Consider the following 20,746-nt stretch of genomic DNA (forward strand, 5'->3'; position numbering starts at 1 on the left):
GTCGAAATGTCGTGGATTGGGGGGATTACCGAACAGTCGAACAGAAGAGTCTGGCTTCAATCAAGACGTTACCTTGTCAATACGGTACGAGGTTCGAATCGATGTCGGCGAGGTCCACACCCACACTCGCTCACTCCCGGGCTCTGGCCACTCGCTCGTCCAGCTGCCTGCCTGCCCTCTCCGCGCCTGGCGCCTTGCACTGACGCGGGCGAGGGGTTCGAATGCCCTCGAGCGTTTGGTTACGAGACGGAGAACGAAGAGTCCAAGGACAACTGATACGATGCGCGCCTTCGCGAAATGCGACACATAGAAGCGCGAATATCGACGCGCGCTCTCCAGTTTAAGGCCGATTCTCGTCCTGTTCGATCGATCAATAACGAGTCGACTGACGATGGAACAGGCACCCAAGTAGACCGGACCACCTTGGAATATCGAGGCAGGTTCTCCAAGGTTTGTTCGAAACATCTTGGATGACTATCAGTATCCTCCGTCTGCCGTCAGCGATCCGCCATAACACCCATCTACCGAATCTCTTATCAACCTGCAACCCTTTGTTTTGAATGTGGTATCCTTCTTCCCCGCACGTGGGGCTCGACAAGTCTCAACAATTTCATAGCTATCATCACGAATTTTGTATTATAGCTTTGCAAGTCGTCTACTAGATACATGTCTCACACCTCGAGCAGGCTATTCCGAGGTCTCGTCTGTCGTTTCCTGTACTGCAGGCGCACAAGTCCTAGCAGCAAGCCAATTCTCGCGGTTCCAAGGCTCTAATTTGATCGCCTTCTGTGCTATGCGCAACGCTTGCTCATCTCCCTTCATCTGCCTGGCCAGCGATTCCAAACGAAGAGTCGCCGCGGTATCTTCGACCGATAGGTCTTGTTTCAATTCGAGCAGACCTCTTGTTAGGCCGATCGCGGTTGATGAGTCTCCGAAGCTGAGACCGAAGTTTCCTAGTCGTAGCTTTGTCTTGACGTCGGTCGCATCCCTATGTACCGCTGAGGACAGAATTCTCTTTGCTCCCACGATATCATTCTGATGTAGCAGTAAACTATCAGTCCCGCATGTACGTTCTCGTAGACACTGACCGGACCCACCTTGGAAAGCTTGACGAGCGACCGCAGGTAAGCCAACGAGCCCTCCGGATCGGGCTGATCAATGCCCCGTTCATCGATTTCAGCAAGGACAGCTTCCACAATCCCGTCGTCCTTGGTCAAGACCCCAAGCGATGCTAGGGCCGTCATGGCTTCGATCGTATGGTTTTCTGACGAGAAACTGGAACGTTACAACGGAATTGTCAGTATAACACTTCTGTCCTGTTTGATGCTGATAGCAAGACTCACGCTTCGAGCAGATTGGTCTTCGCTGCTTCTTTCGCCTCGTCCACACCAAAGTGCCACAAGGTCCTAGCTAATAGCACCGAGATCTTTTCCTTGCACACCTCTCGCTTCGAGACGACCGACAGCTTTTCGGCCACTTCAAGACTCTTTTGGAACGACTCTAGCGCTTCGTCAGCTTGTTCCCGGTTGGATTGGGACAAGGCGGTCGCAAGATGACATTGAACCAGGATCGCCAATCCTTCATCGTCCGTGCGATCAGAGCATAAGCCCATGCAGTCGCCTAGAGTTGCGGCGGCGGCCTCGTTTTCGCCGTTGGCCAACTGAAGTCGACCGAGATTGACAAGCGCTACGACGTATTGTCGCTCCACCTCGGAGGACTCGTCGGTTTCATACCGAGACTCCAAAACCTTGACTGCTTGGCTGACCCGCCCGATAGCCGTTTCTACCAGTCCGAGGCGTTCCAAAATCAAAGCGTGCAGCAACAACGCGGACGTGTCATACGGCCTGTCTTCGCAGTAACGCGAAAGCGCAAAGGACGGTTCGTGTAATACTGCATTGTCCAAGGTCGTCGCGGTTGTGACAGAAGGGGCGAAGAGCAGAGCCGCATAGCCAAGTCCGCTAGGTAGCTACGGATTACGTTTGTCAGCATGCGTCAATCACGTATTCAAAGAACCAACCGTGCTCACCAAGTTGCCTGCCGACAGGGTGCTAGCTTGTTCGAACAAGGAGAGCGCCTCCTTGGTATCATTGTCACGATACGCCACTAGCGCTTGTCCGAGCCATGCCCAGGCGTTCTCAGGTTCGATGACCTGGGCTTTGCTGAATGCACGATTGGCTAGATCGTGATCGTTCTGGGTGAGGCAGAGATAACCGTAGTTGCACCAGACTTGCGCATTCTGGAAAAAATGGCACTAGGTCAGCCCGAAAAGTTCCCTTCAGCAAGTAACATGCATAATACCTTGGGTTCCAATTGCAGCGAAATGACGTAGGCATGTTGTGCGAGTTGCGCACTGGCAGATGCAGCGATTACCCCAAAGGCGTTCCAGAGGGTTGGGCTTGAAGCGTCGACATCAAGAGCGTTCCTGATCGCTATGATGGCAGCCTTTTGACAAGCCGCGATCTGACTGTGTTTCGGATCGATCGCGATCAGTTCGGTTGAGAACAGATGCAGAGCGCAGGCAAGATCGTATAACGGTAGTTCGGCAATCTTCGTGTCGTATTTGAGCAGATCGGCGCGATAGGCGAATGCCGCAATGGCGGCTTTCAGCATGTCCCGTCGGCCGAACGTCTGCGACTCCATTAAGGTTCCAACGTCTACGACGTCGGGTACGGTGGCGGTCTTTCCGGTATCTACCTCTTGAAGATGGTCTAGGACCGGTCGGATGGTAGCCAAGGCCTCGGACAAGTCATCCTCGTCGCTGACGCATGACACAACGTTCAAACAAGCGTCCGCAAAGATCTTCCAAGACGTTCGACGATAGAGATCGGTCGAAGGGATGATAGTAGCAACCCGCTCAAGCGAGTGAAGCGAAGAATGGTATGCCCGTTCCCTCAAGCCCATCGTGCTCTCCGATTTGCCCAAAGCGAGCCACGCTTCGCTACAAGCGAGGACGACTCCAGCTTCTTGCGGTCGGTGCTGAAGAATACGCTCGTATGACGAAATCGCCTGACCGTATGCCCCCAATTGCTGCTGCACGTTTCCGATATGGTAGTAGCACATCCACATGTCCGGTGCGATTTCGAGGGCTTGATACAGGGCCTTGAGACTGGCAACCTGCTTGCCGCCCTTGGCATACGCTTCTCCCAGACGGGCCCACAGAATCGGGTCCTCTGGTCCCGAGCGGAGAGCAACTTGGAAAGCTTGCGCAGCAAGATCGTACTTCTTGTACTCCTGCTCAAGGGAAAGGATTCAGCAAGCGATCTCTCACGCCCTGAGCATGAAACCAGCTCACCATCTGTACCGCTCCGGAAGCCTTCCAAGCCCAAGCGTTAGTGGGCAAAAACTTGCCAGCGGTTCCTGATGATCCGCCAGACAGCCCTCCCTCTAGCCCACCTTCGCCCTCCATAACTCGCTTAGAGATCACGTTGACCAGGGCCCATTCTGCTTCCTTAGCGTAACCTTCCGCCAGCCTCCTTGCAGCGTCTCCCTGGGTGGCATCGAGTTCGAACGCCTTTTGGAAGCACTTCGAAGCTCGATCTTCATCAGGAGGATCTGCGTGATCTAGATACCAGACTCCCATCGCCGTAAAAGACGAGGCGAAGCTGTCAAAGTGTCGTAATGATGTCACGAATGCCTCATAGGCATTATTGCGATGGTCACCTGTTGGAGAACGATGTCAAACCACATAAAACGCCTGGCGCTTTGGTGGTCTCAACTTACCGCCCATTTCCCAATCGGCAATACCCTTTCGCCACCAGACCCGAGCTGAGTCTTCGCCTCGAGTAGTATCGGCATCGAACATCTCAGACACTCCATCGAGGATAGCTTTGCCTTCTTCCAGTCGACCTTGCTTGACCAAACACCATCCTTGCTGCTCTTCGGCCTCTGTCTCAAGCGGCGACCAGACAGAACCGGCAGGTCTGCCCTCTTCTGCGAGCGAACCAGGCCCCCTCTTCTTTTCTTCCAGCTCGATGACCTTTTCGAATTCGACCGTCGCATCTGCCCAACGCTGCTCTCCTGCGAACACATAGCCCCGTCCGATGTAACAGGGTACTGAATCTGGGTATTGGTCTAATACTCCGTTGAGCAGCTTGAGCGCTCGTGGATGGTGTTTCGGAGCATAGTAATGTACTAAAGCGGTTCCCAATAGTATGTCCAAGAAGGTCGTCGAGCTATGATGCAGCAAGTGTTGAGCAGCATCGGGTTATTGAGCATCACAAATCCGGCTTACCCATGGAATTTGAGACCCGTCTCGATATCCAGTGCCTTGATCAAGCTCTTTCCCTTTTCGGCAGTAGCGATAACATTGGCATAGTCCGCCTCTCGAAGATACGCCTCCGACAAGATCTTGTGACCAAACAGAGACTTGGGCAGGCTTTCGATCCCGTTCTGTGAGCGAGGCCCTGATAAGCGAAGGCCGGCAGCAGCTTGTACAAAACCTACTCACGATCAAAACGGTATACGGTTCCTTTCGCTTATTTTCCTCCGTCTTCAAGGCATCCTCAGCGGAGACCTCGTCCTCTTTGCTCTCTACCTCAGATGCGGCATCCTTTTTCCCCTTCTTTCCGCTATCTTTCTTCGCCTTGCGACGTTCCCTCTTCTTGGCCCGGATCTTCTCTGTTACTTCGTCGTTCGGTCCGGGCAGGTCAAAGTATCGGAGGTATCCGGTGATCAGAGTGGTATAAGGTGAAGAAGGGAAGAGTAACGAGTATTCGTGCAAGAAACCGAGAGTGTACCCATCTAATTTGGTTAACGTGAGTTATGTTCAGCAAAATAATCAGAAACAGCTGTCGGGGGACCAGAGGCTGACCTAATGATGTCACATCCATCCACTCTAGCGTTGTCGCCCATGCGCTCTCGTCTTCGACCTTGAGCAGGATCATCCCCTGAATCAATTCCTCGATCTTGCTTCGGATGGACTCTTTGCTCGGCGGCGTGGTATCTCTGACTGGCGGATCGAAGAGGTTCTGAGGAAATTGTCTCGATTCCCCTTCATCAGCGATCTTTGCTTCTGGAGCGTTTCTATGATCTCTTATCAGTAAAGGGATGCTTGCCCAATAGATGTCGATTGGAGGCGTCTCACCTTGATAGACATGTCATCAACCGGTACCAATGCCGAAGCAACCGACTCTCCGCCGATCTTCGAACATCGTCTGGAGTCGCAGGATGTGACAAGATCTCCTCATAGTATTCCGGCATCTGTCATATTACTGTCTATCAGCTCGAGTCACATCCTTGCACAGATTGAGAAAACGGTCTACTCACCCTCGACTCGCATAAAAAGTCCCTAGCGACCGCTCGTCGAACCTGACTCTCGCTCCCCGCTCCCAACCTCTTCCTCCTGATCCCGACTTCCTTCTCCTCCCTCTCCCTTTCCCCATGTTCTTGCTCCAGCGTCAAAGTCAATAGCAAAGCCAAGCTGGTATCAGAATGGTGTATCATCTGGTTGATAGCCGGCATTGGCGAAGGAGGTTTAGGCGGAGCAGAGAAGGTCAAGGAGGAAGAAGGGAGCGGTTGCGAGAGGGGGAGGTCGTGGATCGTCGGAGGGGGTGGGAAAGAAGGGACCTGCCAGGGAGTGTAGGAGGATACTCCGGAGTCCGCTGTAGCGGAAGACGTGTCGGGTGGGTCGAGCTGGTTCAAGAGGTTGTATAAAGGGGATGAGGGCAGGAGAAGGTCTAATAGTCGATGGGTCTAACCATGGTTGTTTCTAGGTTAGCGATATACTTGCAATTTGTGAGTCTTTTATCTGACGTACCTCTTTTGGAAGTTCTTGCTTCTCCCGGACTTCGAGCAGCTTTTGCAGGTACTTGGCGACATCTCCAGCACTCTGACTATTATAACCGAGCTCGTAGGTCAGCTACCCCTCGCCCTAAACCCCTCGCATCGCTTCTGCAGAACTTGCCTGTCCACAGCCGTAACTGTCATTCCTTGGAGCATCTGTACCAACTTCTCCCATTCTTCCCTATCCGTATACAGTTTCTGGAGACCTTGTCGAGCGAGCGGCAAGTCCGGGAAGAGCTCGATAGCACGGGTGTAGACTTTTTCGGATTCGTCATAACGCTCAAGCTTGGAATATGCTACTCCGGCGAAAACCAAGCTGATTTCCACCATGATATCGCATCTTATCAGTTACCGACTTATAGATTGATTATACCTGTGAAGACATAAGTGAAACTAACGCATGGTAGACATTCTGAGTAGCTCCCTTTTCTTCCTTCAGGACCTGTTTGCCGAGCTCGATGACTTCGTCAAACTCTTCCGCCTTGAGGTGTTTCTGGATGTCCTTGAGCTTTGCTTTGACGCCGGACATCTCGGCAAGAAATACGATGCTACAAGAAGAGAGTTGAGTCTATCGGTTGGGGGTCGAGACCGAACAGGGATCATTATTATTGCAGCAAAGCCGTCTACATTTCGTTTCAAAGGTCGAAGGAAGCTCGATCGTGCGAGATCGGTGAGGGCGGGTATACGTAAGGGTCGATGGAGAGGCGACGCGCATCATAATGGCAAAGGTCCAGATAGAGAAGCTACACCTTTCAGACTTCAATTCGATTCATGTCGGCTTCTGGACTCATTTACAACCGTGACCGTCCGACTTCACTTGATTGCTACTTCTTCTCGTCCTTTTGGTTCTGACCCTGCATGATCCACTTGGAAGCCTCCTTGGCCTTGGCGTCCAACTCTTCCTGAGTAGCGTTCGGGTTGAAAGAGTTCTTGACGGGGATGTCGAGACCGGCCTTGACAGCCTCCCTAGAAGCATATTGTGCAAGTTAGATAATGATGTCTTGACTGAAAAATAGACGTTTGCATCTTGCGTTACTTGCCTAGCCTCGATCCTCTCCAACCAAGCCTTGATGTGGGTGAAACGCTCGAGCCCGGGAACACCGGCCCATGAGGCAAGACGGACCCAGGGGAAGGCTATAGAGAAGAAGATAGACAAGCAAAGAGTGTCAGCGAGTATATCATAGGTTGAAAAATCGAGCTAATGGAGGACCGTCGACGTACCGTTCATGTCGACGATACTGTATTTCCCCTTGCCAGCTCCGACAACATAGTCCCTAGGCTCTCCGGAGCTTCCGTTGCTCTCTCGCTTACCAGCAAGACGGTCCTCGAGGACACTACGACAGGTGCAAAAGATTCAGCTAAAACCCGAACCCTGATCTCCAAGCGGGTCGAGCCGATGGAGAAGTGTACATGCAACCGAGACTAACCTGTACAACCTCGCGGTCTCGTCCTGGTACCGCTTGATTCCGTAAGGGATCTTTTCCGGGGCGTATCGGAAAAAGTGGTTGGCTTGGCCTTGCATCGGGGCCAGCCCGCTCTGGAAGAACATGATCCAAGAGAAAGCGTCGCTGCGTTCTTTAGGGTCTTCGAACCAGAACTTGTTTTCCTGTGTCATAATAGTGGTCATGATTTCGCGCAAAGATCAGTCTTCCAGCCGATAGGATATCGAGCACACGCTTAGGACTTACCTTGTCGTACTTCTCCACGAGCCATTGGTTGATGGCACCGGATTCAAAGACGTTGTGGTCACCGTCGGTCAAAGCGGGAATCCTTCCTGACATACGTCAAGCGAATCAGGGTCAGCATACGCCAACCAAAGAGTACACAGCGTCCTGAAGCAATTGCAGCGACTGCACGTGCGCGACTTACCGTTAGGGTTGACCTTTAAGAACGACTCTTCCTTCTGTTCGTTCTTGGAGAAGCTGAGGCCTGCGAACTCGTATTCGATACCGTAAGCTCGTTTGAGCTCTTCGAGGAGGATGGAACACTGTGACGATGTTGCTGCCAGTCAGTCGGACGGTTTGCATTTTTGTAGGCCGGCGAGGTTCTGCTCGGTTCTGCTCACCTTGTGGCCTGATCATCGTGATGGGTTGACATATCAGATCAGTCAATTTGATATGAGAAACCATCTTAATAGGATGGTGAGCTTACCGTTAGGGGTCTCTATAATCAGGCAATGTGATATACGTGTCGAATGATTGAATGCCGGAGTAAACAAAAATCAACAAGGCCGGAGTACTTACCGGCAGTCCACAACTTGATCTTGTTGACGACAGACATGATTGCTGGTTCGTTCTGCGAGTTGTTCGGGTATGAGGTGGATATCGATCCCGAGAGGAAACGACAAGAGAGGGTAAAAGTGGTTATGCTGACGATATGTTGCGACGGGGATGCCTATATATATGCCATATATGGATGGCATGTGCTGCTTGCATCATCATCATCGATCACTTCGACGGGATGATTACTAATGAAAGCGGCGGATGCAAATACACATCGAATTCCCCGAGAGATGCTCCCGGCGTGATCGTTCCTCGTTTCTGTCGGGTGTTTCAGTTTCGCGTCTGTACCGGACATCCAGTGATTGCCGGAGATTGCTGGATTCACGAATCTACAGATTCATGTCTTTCTGAGGCTTCTTTCGCTTGAAGGTGAAAGTTCTTTGCTGGCTATATCTAACTAGACGACCTCTTCCCGAAATAATTGTTGAGAAATCCATTCATCTTAAAAGAATTTGGTGAACAGGTTGTTGTCGAAATCGTCAAAGATCTCATATCGACATCAGACCTTATACAGTATTAGATCGCGTCTCTTTAGGGAGTAAGACGACCTACCAGCTAAGTTCCGCGGCGGCGTACTGCGGGCATGTATCATGCTACCGGAAACAGGCTGACTTGTTCGATCCCGCCGGCCAGCTGAAGAGGCCGAGTTGCCTCTTCCATCGGTGCTTCAAGATTCGCTCCCCGTATGTCGTCAATGAATCAGAAAGTATCAACAGATCCTGCGGGGACGGTCTTCCTGTTTACCGTTGTTCAGACGTGAAGAGCCATGCCATCAGCATACGACCAGGACGAAACGCTAAGATCCCGTTCCGTCAACCCATCGTATCCAACCTATGCGACCGATACAGTATAGCCTGACCTCGCGGAGAACGAATACCTCAATTTCCACCGAGAAACACGATCGCGAAGACCTATTTGACAAGGATGCTGTGACATCCTGTAAAATGGAGTAACCTGACTGAACAGACAGCAGTGAGACGGGAACAATGTAAATCTCGAAACCGTAATGTAGCGCTCAGCGCGTTCACAGGGAGAGGTGCCCCCGGGAAGAACCGCCACTCTCGCTCTATACAGGGGAATGAGACTCTGCTTCCGGCCACACCTATGTCCGAGAACCCGACGTATCGCTCCACAGTCGATGATCAGCGAAGATCGTCGGTCAGAGAAACAAAGGTGAAAAAGGGGGTTCTCAAGTGCCGATCGTTCCGGGCTTCTTCGGACGTTCTTGGGGCGATATCGCCGGCTGGGGGTTCTGAGAAGGTATATATACGGTTGAATCCTGGACCGACCGAGAAGCTTCAGCTTACATTGTTCTCCCTGCGAACTAGCTACTACTGGACCCGCCTTCAGCCCGATAAAGGACTGATAGGTCAACACGTCACCACCTCCCTCCGTACACGTTCGTCAAGCCGACACAAGGATGTCCGCCTCGTCGCAAATCGCTATGGGTAACACTGCCGAGACCAGTATTGAAATCGACGATTCAGAGTCCGAGGCAGAGGAGTTTCACACGGCGTTGGATACCCAACAAGAGCTGAAGGAAAGCGCACGCGACACAGGTAAGTCTGGAGACGGGATCGCACTCATGGTAGATGGTTACTGATCGAAGTGCTGCGTATGCGACTCAATTGGCATTTATCCGGCCCATGAGAACAGCCTCCATCTGTACTTCCGGCCTGACTTCTCTGCCTTCCGAAACCTCGACTCAGCTGGCCATCATCGACAATCCATTCCTCATCCCTATCCCTCCCAAGAGAGTCTTTCTTTTGGAAGGACCTAAAAATTTGCTGATGATCGAAGCGCCACCGTCTCTAAAGGATTTGCCTAGAGTCGTTGACCGGATGGACGATATCGACGAAGAAGAACGAGATCGTATGGCCAAGACTAGCGATGTGGTCACGAGCGGATGCACCGATGGGGGCCTGGAGCTACAGCCCTGGATGAACATGGACATCGATGAAGAAGGTGAAGAAGGCAGAGAGGGGGAAGATCAAGTCGATGGCGAGCTACCGGAAAATCATCAAGAAGAGTCCGAGGATGAAGTCCAGTATACGGGCACTTCTAAACGGAAAGACTCGAATCAAGTCAAGCCTGAACCCCGAGAAGGCGACGATGACGGTGACAACGATCCGCTACTTCCTCATGCTACTCCCGTACCACCCAAAAAGACTAGACGAACTGTCAAGCCGAGGAAAGTAGGAGGTAGCAGGATCCCAGCTGTGCCAGAGTACAGGTAGGCGATCCCAATCAACGCGTCCCAACAGATCGCTAATATTGCGCCCTCTTTGTATGCGATCCTCACTTACCTGCACAGATACCCTGCGGTGAGTCCCCGACTCGACTCTCTCTCCAAGTGAAGCGACACTACCGCCTTCATGCGGAAACGATTATACTCATGCTCTCTCTTCCATCAATCGAATCGTTAGGGCAAGATGACAGCCGAAGAATTCATCGCCGCCGCAGACACTTTTCATCTAGTCATCGAACAAGAGGGAAGCGCAGGGAGGATCGGTAGAGCATTGATGGAATTCGATCTAAAACCTAGGAAGTTTAGTACTGGGTAAGTGTTCGGATGCAATTTTATTCCGAAGTCTCGTCAGACCGCGCAGGTCGGGGGAAAGCGCCATAATTATGCGAAACAAGACGAACTCCAGAAGCTGATAACGTCGAGACTTGCTGACTCTTGATTCGCACTGCACGTACGGAGCGCAGATCCTACGGATGGTGCGGCGCGCTCCAAGGCGCTTTACCCACGAACAAGGGGAACGTCCAGATCAGGGTGAGTGCATCAAGCCGACTCCTAATCGTAAGGCTAACTGACGATGGCCGGCTGGTCATTTGAGTTTTAGACAAGCGTCAATTTGATCGTCAAAGGATCTAAACCGATCGTCGTGGCGCCCAGAGTGCCTGCGGGGAGGAAATAGAGCTCGATATCGATGTCGGCATGAAATGTCAATAGTGGTAGACGTCACCGCAATTGACGTCAACACCTAAACAGGACATGGGGTGAATATGGAAATCGCTCGATATACAAACAAGGTCGAATATGTCTCGTTGTACTCCTTTAAGTTAAGGAAATGTCATCATATGGCTGCGGGGGTTCGAGTTCGTAGACGTGAAACGCCCAAGCCGCACACCGACAAGCAGCATGCGTCTCATGTCTGGTTTCGACTGAAGCTCAGACCAAACCCACTACCAAGATCACCAGCTTGACCGGCACGAGGTCCATTGCATGCCGTTGCGAAATGAAACGCAGAACCAGGCTTGTTCGGCGGGGGTAATCTTTGCCAGGGTGCAGGGTGAGCGCGCGTCTCGCTGACCTTGAAACGTGAAACGTTTTCTCACGCGTAAACTCTGCGCTGGTAGTGCGCTTGTGCGCTTCCATTTGGTGACACCAACGCGCGAGTGTCGACTTTTCCACCTCGGGACCGTTCTCCGGTTTGACCGTTCGAGATTGACGACCTGAATCGAGTTTTGATCTCGCAGACGTCTCCCGACCTCGTCCAATTCCCTTCTCTCTTCTCCAAGCAATCAAGCTCATTTCGACTAGTCTTTAAACATCCTTCTGATCTCCAACGGAGCATTTGGGAGACTCGTCACCTTAACCTAAAAAACCAAATCAACACCACCACAAAACTCGCTTCAAGATGCCTTCCAGGGACCAGAAGACTGCTTACTTCGCTCAGTTGAGGGAGCTCATCGAGTCTTACCGTGAGTAGTCGCTTGAGATTGGATAGCACTTTTCAACGAAAAGACACAACGTGCTAACGTCGCTCCGCTCCCACAGCCTCGATCTTTGTCGTCCAGATCGACAATGTCGGATCCAACCAGTTGCACCAGATCCGAGTTGCCCTCCGAGGCAAGGGTGTCGTCCTTATGGGCAAGAACACCATGGTCCGACGAGCTCTCCGAGGAATCATCGTCGACCACCCTCAGTTCGAGAAGCTCTTGCCTTTCGTCAAGGGTAACATCGGTTTCGTCTTCACCTCGGGTGACTTGAAGGACATTCGAGAGATCATCGTCGCCAACAAGGTCGCTGCCCCCGCCCGACCCGGTGCCGTCGCTCCCAACGACGTCTACGTCCCCGCCGGTAACACCGGTATGGAGCCCGGTAAGACCTCGTTCTTCCAGGCCCTGCAGATCCCCACCAAGATTGCCCGAGGAACCATCGAAATCGTCAACGACGTCAAGGTCCTCGAGAAGGGTGTCAAGGTCGGAACCTCCGAGGCCACCTTGTTGAACATGCTCAACATCTCGCCGTTCACCTACGGAATGGTCGTCGAGCAGATCTTCTCCGAGGGCAACGCCTTCTCCCCCGAGATCCTCGACGTCGAGGAGTCCGTCCTCCTCGACGGGTTCTTGGCCGGGATCAAGCAGATTGCTACCATCTCCCTCGCCACCGGATACCCTACCATCGCCTCGGTCGGTCACTCGTTGGTCAACTCGTACAAGAACTTGCTCAACATCTCGCTCGCCACCGAGTACGAGTTTGACGGGTCCAAGCAGATCAAGGAGTACCTCGCCAACCCCGAGGCTTTCGCCGCTGCCGCCCCCGCTGCTGCCGCTGCCACCGACGCTCCTGCTGCCGAGGAGGCCAAGGAGGACGCCAAGGCCGACGACGAGGAGGGTTCCGACGACGACATGGGGTGAGTCGCACCGGGTCTCTCAGTTGTTCGCCCTTGCGAACGCATACTGACCTTGTCATTCTCCCTTTTTCTTTCGCAGATTCGGACTCTTCGACTAAACACGTCGGTCGGTCGTTTCCTTGCAAAAACGGTGTCGGGCTGGATGATGGACGGACGAGCTCGTGGACGTCAGCTTTGTATGCCCGTACTTTCTCTCCCTTTCTCCGGGTTTAGTGCCTTTCATTAGGATTACGGACCGGGTTATATAGCAAGGAGGGTTGATTTGTATGCGGGTTGCGGGGTGGATTATATCAGAATTCGTGCCGTTTGACTATCATGATAAAGTTCACGGTTACAGAATTCAGATGCAGACTGCATGAAGTGTTGCCAGTGTGACCTTTGGGCTGTTTTGTCGTGGAGGTTTCTGCTCAGTAGTGAATTGGTGTTCTGCTTTTATTCATGAATGAAATGCGTGACTGGTCGCTCGCTGGCGCTGGACGGTGTTCATTAGGACCCCCGTCAAGACGGGTGAAGCATTTGACCAGTCGATAACACCAGATCGATGATGCTCAAGGATGCAGAGTGCAGTACCCAGATCCAAGCCATCAAGAATCAACGTGCAAACGGGACCAGACGATAACTTGAATCATCGTCAAAGGCGATACCAGGCCCCAATACTGGAGCTGAAGCCTCAGCTTTCGGAGGGCAGACTACAAGACAGGCAGATGTGTATGAATTCCATGTCTGTACTGTTCATTTTCCCTGCTTGGGTGATCTCAGCCATCTGCTTCTAAAGCTACCTCTGATGTGTATAGTCCATCTGTTCTGCATCTATGCTTCTATCTATGCACACGATCTATGCCCTGGTTTTTACCATTCTCATGCCCTTTCTATGGCGGGTGCCAGACCCAAAATCCATGCCGTATCTATGCCAGCATGACGGGCCACGTGGCTGCATCTCGGCATGAACCCCTTGCGACCCGACCCGTCCACTCACGGCCGTCGCCGACGCCACGAGCGACTCCGTCCACCTCTTGTGCTATAGCGCGGGAAGATCCTACTTTGGCTACTCTGATGAATCAGACGACGAGCGACGAGTATAAAGCTTGCAGCTTTTCTTGCAGAGTCTATTCAAGATGCTCGGCCGTGTTCCTCTTTGGCGGTCGGAACTTCTCGGAGAATTACCTCTGCCGCCATCAGTTTCCTCTCTTTCTCGCTCTCTCGAGTCCATCAACCGACCTAATCGCTCCCAGCTATGTCAGCCTCATCTGCCGCACTTAGATTTCCCAAAGACTTCCACTGGGGTTACGCAACGGCTTCCGCCCAGGTCGAAGGATCCGTGAGAGAAGATTGAGCGCCAATCCTGCAGACCGCGGTCTTGTATACTTACGACCGTGATCCGCTTGCCAGATTGACCAGGACGGTCGAGCTCCAAGTATTTGGGATACTTTCAGTAGACTCCCTAATAAGACGCTGGATGGGACCGATACGACAGTCACTACGGACACCTATGTTCAATGGCGAGGTGACATCGAGCTCATGAAGTCATACGGCGTCAACTCGCATCGACTCTCCCTCAGCTGGTCTCGAATCATCCCACTCGGTGGGAAAGACGATCCCGTCAACCAAGCTGGAATTGATTGGTACCGTGAATATCTCAAGGCGCTGGTGGACGCTGGTATTGTGAGTCATTTAGAGCCATGGGACAACCAGGCGGCCATTGAATTGATTATTCGCCTTCTGTCTCGTTGCAGACTCCCTTTGTGGTGATTTCTGAAGAAATGCTAAACATCCTCTTTCGTCACGATCACTAAATCAAATTTTGATTGCTCCTCGCAGACCCTATTCCACTGGGATCTTCCTCAAGCTCTCGAAGACAGATACAAGGGGTTCCTCAGCCGGGATATCGTAGCCGATTTCGAGCGTTATGCTCGGGTGTGTTTTGAATCTTTCGGTGACTTGGTCCGGGACTGGTTTACCATCAACGGTATGCGCACCCTCCTTGTTACCTCCTTGGCAGGTATGCACGACGATCTCCTCGGGCTGAAATCTCTTCCATTCCTCTCCCTCGCTATTTCAATGGCTACCAGAACCCAACGTATTTTCCATGATGGGATACCTTTTCGGATCTCACGCTCCCGGCCGGACCTCGAACCGAGAGAAATCCGCTGAGGGAGATTCGCAGCGAGAACCTTTTCTCGTTGGACACAATTTGTTGCTTTCTCACGCCTCGGCGGTGAAGTCTTATAGGGAAGAATTCAAGCAGAAACAAGGCGGTCAGATTGGCTTGGTGGTCAACATGCTTTGGGGGGGTGAGCGTGACTAGGATCTTCGAAATACGTCGAGGAGGGCTGACCTTGCGCTTCTATCTCCTCTTGAAGAGCCTCTCGATGACTCGGCCGAAAATCTCACTGCAGCCGACGAGTTTATGGCTCAATCGAGTGGATGGTCAGTTTCACTCGTCGGTTGATCATTCGTCTGATGGCTTCTCGCAAAGACAAAGTGAACAAAGATGCTGACCTCTCGTACGGGTGCTATCAGGTTCATCGAACCAGTAGTGTTCGGTGACTACCCTCCTTCGTCTAGGAAGATCTTCGAAGGTCATCTCCCCAAGTTTTCAGCAGAGGACAGCGCACTGGTCAAGGGCTCATGTGATTTCCTAGGGCAAGTCCGAATGAGCAGGAGGAGTATGGGAGACTAGGATGAATGAGCTAATAACATCTCTCATACGGCCATCTTCATACAGAATCAACCACTATAGCACCTTCTACATCAAGAGGCGTACCACTCCTGCCGAGCCTGGTGTGCCCTGGACAATCCTTCATCCCGCCGTCGAGCTTGGGATCCACGACAAGCACGGAAATGAGATCGGCCCTGTCGGCGGTGTCAACTTTGTGAGGATTGTACCTTGGGGATTTGGAAAGCTACTCGATTGGACTTGGAAGAAGTGAGTCCAGTCCGTACCGGGATGAAGAGGAGAGAAGGTATAAAACGAGACGATGACCTGATCGGTAACTGTTCTTGGGAATCGAATCCAGGTACCAGTTGCCTATTTACATGTGAGTCCGGAATGGCCTTCAGGCATGTGTGAGCGAAAGCGCGGCGATTGACACTGGTATCGATATGTCTCGCCTGATCATTGCATTTAGCACTGAAAACGGTGCTGTCTGCCCCAATGAGAACGACATCCCCTTCCCCGACGTCCTGGACGACCACTTTCGAATCGAATATCTCACCAAGTACGCCGATCAGGTCGCTATGGCCATACAGAGGGGTGTTCCTGTCAAGTCCCATCTCATGTGGGCTTTGACTGACAATTTTGAATGTGAGTCCGACTGTAATCCGTCAAACGCATCCTTCCCAGGCCTGGGCGCGCTGACATACCGGAAATTGATGCCGTTCTACTTGAACCTACACCTGGAATTTCAGGGCAAGAAGGTCATACGGCCAGATTCGGAGTGACCTATATAGATTACGAGGATGATTGCAAGCGGTATCCTAAAAAGTCCGCGGCCGTCATGAAGGAGTACTATCGATCTAGGATAGAATGAGAACCGGAAATGTATGCGACTACGGGATTTGGTAATCTGTCACGTGCAAGCGATTGAACAAAGAGCCAATTCAATCCTCCACCTCGTGTTCCTGATCGACGATATCGATACGATCTCGGCAATAGCGCTTCTTCGAGTCCTTACATTATTGCTCGAACGAGTCAAGTTCAGTCAACTTCGTTGTGCATGATCAGTTCTTCGGGTCCAGACTGAGAGCGAGATGACGCCAGGGAAGAAGATGCTGAGGACGGCGCCATGCTCTTTTGACGGCGATGATATCTCGACATAGACTAGAGCCCAATAACAGATATGGACCAGGAGGCGGTACAGTTGTATGAAAGCAAAGGAAGGAAAGTGCTGTCCGTGAAACAGATTGTTGGGAGTATAGCGGTCTACCACTGGCAGCCCAATAAGCTAGCCCCTTGGTCGGACCTTTCCAAAGTCCGCATAGCTCGGGCGTGCCAGCTGGAGTATACGACTTCAGCGCGATCTCATTCCGTCCGGCTTGCATGGCAGACTCACCCATCGGTACCAGCTCGAGCTGGGTTGACAGTCATTGAAGCATAGTCGTCATGGTCGCCGATAGTCGTGGAGTAAGCTGGGGCAGGCGACGCAAGCGTAACTTGGCGGTCGTTGGTCATGGGTGTAGTAGGAGTGCCCTTGTTGCCGAGGAAACGCTTCAGTCCGCCCGAGGTGGGAGAGTTAGGCGGGTGATTGGCGTCCAAGACGTATTCAGAGCGAGGACTGGTAACGATCCCCTTCTCCATCTCATCTTCATGGTAGTTGGCCGAGGTCAACGAGGCTGCGTTGGACCCGCGACGATTGCGATCCAGAAGACTAAGACCCGGCAAGGCTTTAGCACGTTGCGACCCGCCTTTCTTGTGATGAGGAAAGTTCGGATGTTCTATCAAGGTGGTGAGACGGTCTTGCAATCTCAGCGTAAGCGTCGAGCTCTAGTAGGTCGACGCATCGTCTACTCACTGCTGTTGGTGAAGGGATCAACCGCGTCGGGATTCTCTGCCTCGTCCAATTCCGCCAAAACATCGGTCGGGGCGGAACTGTAGAGTTTGGCTAACTGCGTAGTGACTTCCTTCCCCCAAGTGTGAGACGTTTTGCCTTGCAAGATCTGTGCCTGAGCGATGGAGAACAAGCAGTATGGGGTACTGAGGACAGAGAAAGGCGTCAGCAGACGGCGACGATGTTCTCTATGCAAAGTAACTGCTTACAAGACGAAAGGTTGAGGCGGCTTGTCGCTTATCTGAGGTCGAGCTTCTCCGCCCTTGTTGACAGAAGCTCGAGAGACACTTGGGGTCAACCCCTGCATCGGCGACGGAAGGACAGCTTCCAAGACGATCATCTGGGCAGGAGTAGTGCTGTCGTTGATAGAGCTGAGAGACAAGGTGGCGATTCAGCCTGAGATTCTGTTACGATGCCGACGGCTAAGCGCTACTCACGAAGGCATATCAAGGATTTCTGGCGATAATCTCGCGATACCGTACAGATTCGGCCAGGTTCGCATAGCTTGCCCGAGAGCCTGTAATGAGATTATATCAGAGATCAGAGAAGACCTTCATTACGAGGGCTCGAAAATTCACCTCGGCAGCGATGGCCAGGGCAGTCTGGAAGTCCAAGAGCTCTTCGGCCTCCGAGTTCTGAGACTCGCGATCCGAGTCTCGCTGTTCTTCCGCTTCGGCGCGAGCGATGGCGTTGTTAGCGTTCTGCAAGACTTCGAAGAGGGTCATGTTGGAGATCTCGCGGATCCAGCTCTTCATCATCGTGGAGACCGGGTACGACACTTCGGGAAGACGGTAGGCTGGTATCTATTGGCTTAGGAAGTTTAGCTGTATTACCAATGAGAAGTACGGTGTCCTACTTACCTGGTGACGCGCAAAGTTGTAGACCAACACGTCGACCCCGCCTTGACGAGACGAACTAGGTCGGACGCCATACACTGCGAAACTTTCCCGCGTCAGGCTTTGGTCCCGTGTCTGGTTTCAGCACTACTCACGTCCAAGGTAGACTCCTCCAGCTTGGACGACGGGCTTGCAGCCTATGAAGTGAGCAGTCTGTCGGTCAGCTCGTTCGACCGCCATGACAGGAATCATTCGAATTACCTCGCTTAGCATAAGTCTTCAAGGCGTTCAAGTAAACGTCCATCTCCGCTTTGCCCACTCCGATACGTTCGGCCATGATGCCGCTGAAAAACTTGACGTCGGCCATACGGTAACCCTTGCTAAGGTACTTTTCGATGTTGTCTTGATTGCTCTCAATAACAGGTCCCGTAGCGGATTGAGGCAGCTCGACCGCCGACATGCCCTTACCATCGGCGATCTCTCTGACCACGAATAGCATGACACCTAAAGGAGGAACCATCAGCGAGCGTTGCGATGTCCGGGCAGGAAGAAAGCTCACCCTCTGAATTGGGCAAGTTCAAGGTGATACCATGGATCGAGCTCTCATCGTCTCTCGAAGTCCTCTTCCCCAGGGCTAGATCCTTTTCGTGTTCCGCCTGAGCCTTCCTCGTCCCGGTCGTCAAGACACGATCGAACATGGTGCCAATCTTTTCCAAGGGTAACTCGAGCTCTTCAGCCAACTCGTAAGCTGCTTCGATGAATCTGGATCGGAATTGAACGAGTTCCTCCGCTTTTCCAGCTTTAGTTTGCGTTCCCTTCTTCTTGGTCCCGACGTGAGCGTGTCGACGGGCGATGGTGCTTCTAATTCGAGGGATGAATGGATTCAAGATCTTCCAGTTGAACGATAAAGAGTATAACCATTGGAAGGTCTGTTGGCGCGGGTCCAGCTCCTCCAAAACGTCCTGTTCCCCGAGCCATATCAGCGACGATTACCAACGACCTGAGTATTCCAGCGACCTACCTTCAGATCCGCCTGACTCTCGATGACGTGCATCGGCAGGTGTCCATCCGGCCTGACCAACAATCTGCCCTGCTTATCGAATGCCGCGCTGGCAATGACGATCTTTCTCGCCTTGGATCTGATGTCCCGTTCGGACAGGTAATCCCATACGGCGAATCCGATCGAGATGAGGACGATGACGCCGCACATGACCGACACCGCTGTGAAGAGGCGGAACACAGAGGATACGACAGTCAACTCACACCCAATTGTCATCATGAGTGGTGAGATTAGGAGAGGACTAACCGATGGTGATTCTGACAATCTTCCGTTTCCCGGCGGCCAAATCCATCGGGTCCGTATCAGACCTGACCGAGAACGACGTTCCCCACAGCCCAACATAGTGCATTCCTGCATAATCAAACCCCAGCATAATCATCGTCAGCTGTCTTGTCAAACATCATGTGCATACACTGTCTCCCGAACCTCCAAGGCCTCAAGATATACGATTGACACTCACCACAAACAGCGATCGCCAAGACCAGCGCACAAGCCGTCCGCTTGATGAAGTTATCTTCCCAATGCGCCCTCAGTCGGAAGAACGTAAAGAAGGCGACGGTGGTGGCGATCATGGCGATGAGGATGGCTAGGACGATGGTGTATGCCTGTAGATAGGTGACCAACAAACCGGAAGGCAGAGTAGTAAAGGATTCATTGAAGGCAAGAGGATCGATCTCAGCGCACATGGTCAAATATCGGAGAGCTAGATGATAGACTCGCCTTGTAGTCGACGTTGTACAGCGGCTGTTGAAACGACGCTGAATAGTGCATCAAACCGACTATCGATACCCATACCGAACTCTACAAGATCAGCTACCTGTCTCCCTATCATCCATGACAACCGATGCTGAACTCACTCATCCCCCCACACATAACCCCAGCCAAACAGATCCTCCAAACCTTCAACTCATCCTGATTTCCGAGGAAGTAGAACGCCGCCCAACACGCAACAAGGGGTACGAAAAGGGACATGGCGGTGAATCCGGGTGAGAATTCTAGGTACCATCGGAGGTCGGGAGCTGGTTGGAGGTTGAAGCCTTGGAAGGAGACCTGAGTGAGTTTTGAAGGCAGGGGTAGAGATAGACGTGTGTGAGAGATAAAGGTGGGCAGGGTTGTGGTAATATCGATCGAAGGTGTCAAAGGTGCGATTGGTTGGAATCAGCGAAACGTCTCTCAACCTTGCATCGAACCTAACAGGCAAAGACACCCACGAAATGCATTCCCCAGACAGCCACCGTCGCAAAACAGACTACGCTCAATCCCAAGATCACATGATTCCTCCACCCGTGCATGCCCGTCCTCCTTCCCAATAGCGTCAGGGTAGCATAAGAGCCTAGGAGGGAGACGATGATGCTCGCGACGACTACGCCTGGGTTGGCTTGAAGGGAGATTGGATGGAGGCGGTAGTACAGGGCGAGGGCGGTTTCGTCTGTATGATCGGAATGTGAGGGTGATACGAGAGAGGTATGGTGAAATGAATCAGTACTTGAAGGTGATATGGAGACGAAGGCGTGCAAACTTACCATGCCAGATCTCTGGTGAAGGATACATCTTTACCGTCTAGCTGTACTGTAATCCCACGTCGTTCTGCCTG

General features: G+C 52.3%; 6 protein-coding genes across 6 annotated transcripts; 3 read left to right on the forward strand and 3 right to left on the reverse strand.

Moving 5' to 3' along the window:
• Positions 1-620: 620 nt before the first annotated feature.
• On the reverse strand, positions 621-6,390 carry HD553DRAFT_314145 (uncharacterized protein). The gene is made up of 15 exons (XM_046180317.1): positions 6,180-6,390; positions 5,903-6,097; positions 5,756-5,831; positions 5,266-5,691; positions 5,084-5,199; positions 4,811-5,022; positions 4,448-4,740; positions 4,232-4,389; positions 3,721-4,172; positions 3,293-3,660; positions 2,299-3,231; positions 2,027-2,236; positions 1,344-1,966; positions 1,098-1,275; positions 621-1,035 (listed from the first exon to the last, which is right to left on the reverse strand). The coding sequence occupies exons 1-15, from the start codon at positions 6,308-6,310 to the stop codon at positions 688-690; spliced, it is 4,719 nt and encodes a 1,572-aa protein (XP_046035543.1). The 5' UTR covers positions 6,311-6,390; the 3' UTR covers positions 621-687.
• Positions 6,377-8,180, reverse strand: HD553DRAFT_314148 (putative glutathione S-transferase). Its single transcript, XM_046180318.1, has 9 exons — positions 8,025-8,180; positions 7,933-7,944; positions 7,847-7,854; positions 7,651-7,768; positions 7,470-7,555; positions 7,209-7,387; positions 7,003-7,115; positions 6,822-6,915; positions 6,377-6,747 (listed from the first exon to the last, which is right to left on the reverse strand). Exons 1-9 carry the CDS (start codon positions 8,059-8,061, stop codon positions 6,606-6,608), a joined length of 789 nt encoding a protein of 262 aa, XP_046035544.1. The 5' UTR covers positions 8,062-8,180; the 3' UTR covers positions 6,377-6,605.
• Positions 8,181-9,483: 1,303 nt separating this feature from the next.
• Positions 9,484-10,987, forward strand: HD553DRAFT_343515 (uncharacterized protein; the record flags this gene model as incomplete). The annotated part of the gene is made up of 6 exons (XM_046182884.1): positions 9,484-9,622; positions 9,720-10,296; positions 10,378-10,387; positions 10,490-10,623; positions 10,776-10,842; positions 10,913-10,987. 6 exons carry the CDS (start codon positions 9,484-9,486, stop codon positions 10,985-10,987), a joined length of 1,002 nt encoding a protein of 333 aa, XP_046035545.1.
• Positions 10,988-11,496: 509 nt separating this feature from the next.
• Positions 11,497-12,810, forward strand: HD553DRAFT_314162 (ribosomal protein L10-domain-containing protein; the record flags this gene model as incomplete). Its single annotated transcript, XM_046180319.1, has 3 exons — positions 11,497-11,774; positions 11,851-12,709; positions 12,789-12,810. The coding sequence occupies exons 1-3, from the start codon at positions 11,711-11,713 to the stop codon at positions 12,805-12,807; spliced, it is 942 nt and encodes a 313-aa protein (XP_046035546.1). The 5' UTR covers positions 11,497-11,710.
• Positions 12,811-13,825: 1,015 nt separating this feature from the next.
• HD553DRAFT_314165 (glycoside hydrolase superfamily) lies at positions 13,826-16,376 on the forward strand. Its single transcript, XM_046180320.1, has 11 exons — positions 13,826-14,027; positions 14,099-14,371; positions 14,443-14,454; positions 14,528-14,675; positions 14,779-15,000; positions 15,070-15,136; positions 15,230-15,352; positions 15,435-15,635; positions 15,727-15,747; positions 15,838-16,013; positions 16,118-16,376. Exons 1-11 carry the CDS (start codon positions 13,944-13,946, stop codon positions 16,237-16,239), a joined length of 1,449 nt encoding a protein of 482 aa, XP_046035547.1. The 5' UTR covers positions 13,826-13,943; the 3' UTR covers positions 16,240-16,376.
• A 240-nt stretch (positions 16,377-16,616) lies between these two features.
• Positions 16,617-20,703, reverse strand: HD553DRAFT_331933 (uncharacterized protein; the record flags this gene model as incomplete). Its single annotated transcript, XM_046182043.1, has 16 exons — positions 16,617-16,704; positions 16,762-17,164; positions 17,221-17,402; positions 17,466-17,627; positions 17,694-17,773; positions 17,835-18,059; positions 18,117-18,190; positions 18,248-18,289; positions 18,354-18,596; positions 18,652-19,054; positions 19,114-19,350; positions 19,620-19,757; positions 19,873-19,931; positions 20,010-20,189; positions 20,348-20,581; positions 20,676-20,703. 16 exons carry the CDS (start codon positions 20,701-20,703, stop codon positions 16,632-16,634), a joined length of 2,763 nt encoding a protein of 920 aa, XP_046035548.1. The 3' UTR covers positions 16,617-16,631.
• Positions 20,704-20,746: the final 43 nt, after the last annotated feature.

This window comes from Filobasidium floriforme (assembly GCF_021052385.1).
Source record: "Filobasidium floriforme strain CBS 6241 chromosome Unknown HD553scaffold_15, whole genome shotgun sequence".
Classification (NCBI taxonomy): domain Eukaryota; kingdom Fungi; phylum Basidiomycota; class Tremellomycetes; order Filobasidiales; family Filobasidiaceae; genus Filobasidium; species Filobasidium floriforme.